Below are 7,039 nucleotides of genomic sequence, written 5' to 3' on the forward strand. Positions count from 1 at the left end.
TTTCCTGGGAGCTTAGTATGCTGTGGGTGTTAACCCTTCCTCAGGTTTCTGGACAGAACAATGCTGTCCCACCCAGCTCAGACCGACGGATGATGGGTCAGCGGCAGGATGGTGCCGGCTGATCAGTGCTGCTGGCACTTAACGCTGGGTTCAGATGACTCACGGTGAGTGCCATTCTAACTGCGGTTACATAGCTTCAAGGCCAAAAGCTACCAAGAAATGACCCCTCCGCTGGACTTTCATTCCACTTGGGACTGATAAAGCATCCCTCTCATCTTTGTAATGCTCCACCCAGCTCGCCGTGCCTGCAATTACAGTTTGGATATTCAATTGGATCAACAAATTGGATGTTACGTGCACAGCAGGAGACAAGCCCTCCCAGTCCTTCAGCCACATCTTTCAAACCCTATATGTGAGAGTAGAAAATTCTAAGCTCAATTTGAGAGTCACTGTAAACTCCTCTCTGGGCCAGATGATTTTATCTGTATATTTATATCCAAAGTACAAACAACTTAAAATGGTTACACTGAGTAGCAATGGAAGTCATGTGTCCAACACAATGGGAGGAAAAACAGTCACACTTTCTTCAGAATGAAACGTCAATTACATACAACATCTGTGGAAAATCTGGCTTACAAATACAAATGCATTGTTTACCTATTCCACGTAACTACAGAGAAGATGCATTTTTACCCTTTGCATACAGAGACTTAAGTCTTTTTGTTTTTGTTTGGTTTCAGGGTTGCTTGAATATCTGGAAGTCCCATGGCTCCATACAGAGTCCCAAGGAGCACAGCCACACACTTTGCTATAGTTTGTGGTCCGCAAGTCTCTTAATCTCCCACTCGGAGGGAGAGGCAGTGAAGGATCTGTCCACCATGCCCCAAAGCAGATCAAAACAGTACAGAGAGCCCTCCCCAGATGTGCCTGGGGCCTCCAGCATGTCAGTCTTTCTATGTGAGCTCTGCAAGGACTAGGAAAACTACCGGGGCCAGCCATGGGCTCTTGGCACTTTCTACTGGGAGACAGCCCTCTGAATTTATCATCAACTCTGAGCCCATGGCAACAGCTTCCCCTCAACTTCTAGTCACCAGCAATCTATACACGCGTCTGTCACCAAATCTGGAAAATGTTGACCATTATTTCTTCAGATATTTTCTGCATGCATCTCTTCTTCTGTGACACCTGTGGCTTGGCATGAATTTCAGAACTTTTGGTCCCCCACAGGCCTTGGAGATATTCTGTATATTCCTTTTTACGATTTTCTCTTCTTCAGATTGAACTTCTCCCTCCTTACCTTCAGATTCAGTGTATCTTTCCTTTGCAATCACACTGCTCCGGTTTGGCCCAATGTGTAATTTTTTAAATTCTAGTCTATTTTAATATTTAAGTCTAAAATTTCATTTTCCTTCTTATTGTTTGTACATCTCTCTGCACTTTCATTTTCCCACTGGTTTCAAAAATGTCAAAAAAGGTCTACTCTAGTGAAGTCCAGTTATTTGGTATACATATGTAAACCTTTTCAACACAGCTTCCTAACTAATCAAGATCAAAGTATACATACCAAGTGTAACTATATACCCCTTGTTTCAGTACAAACTCAGAGGACTATAGTGCGCTACTCCTTTCTACCCTATACCATTTCAATGATTAAAAAGAAAGAAATTATCATGTTAAAGCTACTTTGCATCCATTAAGATACATTAAATTACAAACAACAGTAAATGTCTGGCTAATTGAGGCAAAACAATGATTTATTGAAGGGATAATAAGAATGCGTAATCAATTAAAGTAACAGCTAAAACAGCCAAGTCCTTCAAAAAAGAGGCAGTGAAAGGGCCAGTAGTAGTGGCTCAGTAGAGGCTGGCCGGCTTCACTTTCACTTTTCTGGGGCCTGAAACATCTGTTTACTTGCAGGAGATGTCTTAGTGCGAGAACGCTTTTGGTCTGGCAGGTAAACGTTCTCCTGATGCTCTCCTCCCAGCTCTCGGGCTCTCTTCTTGTGCTTGCTGAGCATCTGAGCAAAGGCATGGTTGAAAACATGGCAGCTGAAGCGCTCACGGGCCGCGTTCTCCAAGTGCCCCTGCAGGACCTCCAAGCTGCGGAAAACCAGGCAGCAGCCCAGGCACCTGAAGCCGCTGTCCAGGGTCCCCAGCCCCTTGGGTGTCTTGGCCCTGGGGCCCTCCTCCTGGGCTGGAGGCTCCCCCGCACTGCCAGGCTGCTCCCTCCCCTGCGGGGCGTTGTTATCCAAGCTGAACTCCTTGTCCGTGAGGCGTTTCGGTGCAGACACATCAGACGGTCTTCTCAGAAAAACCGCAGTCTGGCTTTTTGGTGTTAGAAAGGCCCCAGATATTTTTTGGGCCTCTTGAGAAAAAACACATGGCACCATTCTGGTCTTTTTTGAGGCAGGCTCCAACACTTCCGCCCCACCCCACCAGTCAGTCACATCTCTTTTCAGAAAGACACGCCTGTAATAAATTTCCCTGATGGGTGCTGTGCCTGTGTGTTGTGGGAACAGAGAGGACCCACCCTGCTGACTCACAGGGACTGGAGAGGAGGAGGGAGACGAGGAGGGGGAGGAGGAGGAGGAAGCTTCCCGCTCCTCCCAGACTTGGGGCGCAGTCATCTCAAGGGCCCCAACATGAGGAACATCTTCAGGTAACTGGGTGATTCCTGGGAAAAGAAGTTTCAAACAAGAAAACTAGAGTAAGTGTGTGAAGTGTGTAGGAGTTGTGATGGTCTTGAGAATATTCCGATGTGCGCACATGGCCCCCAGGTACACATGCATGTGAAGTCGATGAATGCCGTGCGTGGTGTATTTTACCTGAGGTATGTGTGAGGTGTGATTCTGTGGGAATGAGGGTGTGGAGGTCTATGTATGTTCTGGGACAGCTGGTGAGTGTTTCTCATATAGGTAAGGGGGTGTTGAATGACGGTGTACGTGTCTGTGTGGTACGACGATACACGTGAACAGGGGTGGTACATGTACTTACTGTGCAACAGTTAAGACGGAGTGTGTTGAAGGAAGTGTGCCTGGGATCCCCAGAAGCGCAGCTCCCCGAGGGGCTGAAGGCTTTGGGCTGAAGGTTTTGTGGGTGAGGTGGTACATGGCAAAGAAAGACTGCACATGAAAGTGCATTCCCATCAGGGCATTAGGAGTTTTTGAGCGCATAGGCCGTCTCTGAGGGAACTAAAACAAGCTACCTGTGTGAAAGGGTGTACATTATTATGGGTCAGTCTGTAGACAGCAGAGTCTGAGAATGACTGCGTGAGGAGGGAAGGCGCAAGTGTGTATCTGTGTGACGCTCATAGAGAATGGGAAAGACGCATCTGGAATGAAGACTTGTGCATATGAGAAAGTGAAAAGGAAGAATGCGGCTGTACCTGGGATGGAGGAATATAGGGTGTGTGTGTGTGCTGGCGTGCATGCGGGTGTGTGTGTGAGATTGTGCTGACCTGAGGGAAGAGGTGGTAACTGAATTCCCACCCTGTTATCAGCACAGCCCACTGTCTCACAGCTGTCCCAGTGTGCACATGGGGAACTGTCCTGTCCTTGAAAGCACACCCCAATTTGTCCCTGTGCAGAGGCTTCAGTCTTAGTTCCTCTGCCCTGAAGCCCTTTCCTGTTTTTGAAGGGAAAGTGAAGTAAGTAGGGATTGGGCTGAGCCACCCCAGCTATTCATCCTGTCCAGCCATTGTGATCTCCCTTACCGTCCTCAGCAGCAGCACGAAGCTGTCCTGGAGAGGACACATACTCAGAGTCAGAGGACTCTTCTCCCGGTGTCTGATTGTTGTCTCTGACCTCCACATGTGCCTCAGGCTCAGGAGAATCCTCTTGAGTCTTCTCAAATTCTGAGGAAGGAATATAAAAAAACAGATGAAGCAGTTTCTGGGACCTGTATCCATTCAAAAAAGATATGCTGAGTGAACAATCATGTTAGGCATTGAAACCCCCCATAAAATTAAGCATTTGAAACCTCACTTGCTCCCAAATACAAGGAAACAATTATGAAAATTGTGTGTAGTAGATGTCAGTGTTTTGGGAATCTTGTATGTGATATTTCTAAAGATGTATACAGAATATCAAAAACTAGTGACTAAAATTGGCTATTAGCTCCTTTGTCCTCATGTGAAATTATGTAATTAGAGGACATAGGTGTATAAGTTTTAAAAGAATTCTGCATGTCTGTCTGTATATCTATCTAGATTGGTATCTATATTGATATATAGAAAGATAGGTATGTCAATATAATTATGGAGAGGTGTGCAGATACAGCATTTTCACAGGGAATTCCTGGGCAGCAGCCATGGTGCTGGAGATGCTCTAATGACGACTTTACACACTCGCCCCGGACTCCTCTTCTGGGAATGTATTTCTGTATTTCTCCAAGACTCTCAGCCTCCTTACTCAGGTCTTTTAAAAATTCTTTCAAAGGAGGCAGACACACCCACATGATACATTTCTGCCCCTGGATTGGAAGCGAACACCCTGGGTCTTGGACAAGGAGTCATTTATGGCCCTGCTGAGGGAAGGGACTCAGTTCTGAGCCTGGGCCATTGAGTTGCCCCTTCTTTCCGCCTGGCTCTTCCTCAGCCCCTTCTCGCTCTCAGCCCACACCATGGTGAGTAAGACCATCTACAGAAGAGGTGGGGCAGCGGAGTGTGTGCCAGGCTGGGGAGCATGAACTGCCAGTGACTACAAAGAAGAAACGCCTTTCTCCCAACCTGCCCTTTTCCTGGACTAATCTTGGTTTCACCGGTTCCATGGGGGGACTCGGCCCTGGGCCTGGAACGCCCTTCCCCCTGGAGCCACAGTAGTTCTCACCATGTGACTAAGTTTTCTGCAGTGGAAAATGAGTGGCAAGGACACGTGCCCCAACCAGGCATAGGCATGAAGTCCTCCTCTGTGCCCTGCCGTGCTCTTCCCTTTTCTAGCTAACTGGCATGTTGATAACCTGGGGTCTATTTGAAAGCTGAGTGTTAATGATAAAAAGTTTCTATCAGCAGGGAGACTTGCCCTGTTCCTTCACATACACTCATTGTTGCATAAGAAGTAGATACATTCCTTTGTGTATTAGTTACTAAGGCCTAATGTACTCCAACTAATGAGTCTACTCCATTAGTGATATAATGAGTTTTGAGAAGCAAATAATTGGACCTGGTACATATTAAGAAAGCCATTACATTAGAAATTACTGTCTTCCCCTTTGGTTATTTATGCTATATGTGTGTGTATGTGCAAATTGGTGTGAATGTGTTTTACATGTTTCATAGTTTACACAAAAAATATCTCTGAACACGCACTATGTGTATTGAAGCTGAATTGAAGACAGACTCACTTCCCAAGCCTCCCTCCAAGGCCCCACTGGGGTGTGCTGAAATCCAAATGTCACGTTCCCTTCATGGGCCCCCACTGGGACCCTCGGTTCTGGTCCTGGTCTGTCCCCTCCCACTGCTGAGCACTGGCTCTTGCTCACAGGACTTGTTTACTTTTTAAACCTCACAGTCACCACAACTATTTCAGTTTCCCACTTTTTCTAGAAAGAACTGAACTTTCTCAATTCAACCATTGTGGTTAAATGGTATTGTATGTACATATGTCTGCAAGTGTGTGTGTGTGTGCCCTGCTGGTTTTTTACTTACATTTCATAAAGGAGCCTCACATTTACATCTCTGTGCTCTGAGACAATGAAAGAAAGGTCTTCATGTTGGAGACAATCTAAGAAATCAAGTCATTTTCTATCTAACTTCACACTCTCATCCCTGCGCCTCCAATTTTAGGTTCCCAAACTTTTTTCCTCTATGAGCCACACGTTCTTCATAAACTGGAACAAGTATTATTAGAAAACGTATAACAATATCCACTTACTTAACAAATGCCCTCAGTTTTGTAAAAAAACAAATAAAGGGAAATACATTATATAAGAAAAGTTATAGTAATCAATCACTACATCTGTGATACAGTAACGCAGAGCGGGACGATGTATGGAACACAGGTCCTACGGGCACAGAGACAAGGACCTAGTCACAGGAACCTGCTCTTGACCCTCTGATGATCGGATCCCTTAGAAAGACCAGCGCATCCACACCTTTTCCTCCCTCCAGCCTTCCTGCCCTTTCTCTCCCATAAGTGGGAATCCTTGCTCTTTTTCTTTAGAAGACAATTTTTAGATCCCCAATACTCAGAGAATATCACTGACACACCTCCTGACATCCTGGCAGCTTTGGGGGAACGTGTGGTTTCAAGATGTTTCCTTGTCCGTTTGTGCTTCATGGCTGAACACTTCAGAGAAGTGAGGCTTCCTCCCTGGAGCTCTCCTACCAGAGGTTCGAGTGATGGCAGCCAACAATCAAGTCAGTATATCCAACAACAAGCAACTGGAAAGGCTCTCTCTGCACTCACTATCCAAGAACAACAAACAACTCACTCACTGGCCTGGCCGGTGCTTAAGTACACCAGGAGGGCCATTATGATGTGACACAGGGTTCCGGAGCATTCTGACGCATGCACCAGAGCAGACCACTGATGGAGGTGGGGGGCCTTTTACCCAACACAAACTCTTATCAACTTGAATTTTTATCTTGCACTTCATATCAAAACCTGGGAACCAATGATGTGGATTAAACAAAAGATAATTACTTTATGTATCTAGGGTAACCACATTACTACATCTCCCCAAGGGTGAGAATAAGGCATTACCTGAACCAGGCTTAGAACCTTCCTGCCCCATACAACATGGTAACTGTTGTATCTTAGCAGTACCATATAATATGTACACATGTTATATGTGAGGTATATGTGTATAGTGGGTTTGAGAACACCTTGTGATTCCACAGCCCCAACATTTATTGAATTTTCCCCACTATAGGGAACAGGCTCATGTATTTCAGCAACCCATTGTCTCTGTTGCAACTCTTTTCCCCATCACTTCCCCAGAGCCTTCAGGGAAAGAGGAAGCCCCTGGCTTTACATCCCATGGCCCTCATCATGAATCCTGTGCTTGTCAAGCATGAAGGCTTCATTTCCCAGCTTCTGTTC

General features: G+C 45.9%; 1 protein-coding gene across 1 annotated transcript; it reads right to left on the minus strand.

Annotated features, from left to right (window-relative positions):
• Window positions 1–1,058: 1,058 nt before the first annotated feature.
• On the minus strand, window positions 1,059–6,469 carry LOC140846030 (protein FAM170A-like). The gene is made up of 3 exons (XM_073221453.1): window positions 6,433–6,469; window positions 3,712–3,852; window positions 1,059–2,673 (listed from the first exon to the last, which is right to left on the minus strand). The coding sequence occupies exons 1-3, from the start codon at window positions 6,467–6,469 to the stop codon at window positions 1,880–1,882; spliced, it is 972 nt and encodes a 323-aa protein (XP_073077554.1). The 3' UTR covers window positions 1,059–1,879.
• Between the last annotated feature and the right edge of the window lie 570 nt (window positions 6,470–7,039).

The sequence above is a fragment of the Manis javanica genome, chromosome 14, assembly GCF_040802235.1.
Source record: "Manis javanica isolate MJ-LG chromosome 14, MJ_LKY, whole genome shotgun sequence".
NCBI lineage: Eukaryota > Metazoa > Chordata > Mammalia > Pholidota > Manidae > Manis > Manis javanica.

Excerpts from the sequence above, each read along its gene's own strand:
- LOC140846030 (XM_073221453.1), bottom strand. The coding sequence starts at position 6,469 with ATGGCCCTCCTGGTGTACTTAAGCACCGGCCAGGCCA. Across the intron at positions 3,853-6,432 it reads CTTAAGCACCGGCCAGGCCA|AATTTGAGAAGACTCAAGAG; the intron begins GTGAGTGAGTTG and ends TTCCTTCCTCAG. Across the intron at positions 2,674-3,711 it reads TCGTGCTGCTGCTGAGGACG|GAATCACCCAGTTACCTGAA; the intron begins GTAAGGGAGATC and ends TTCTTTTCCCAG.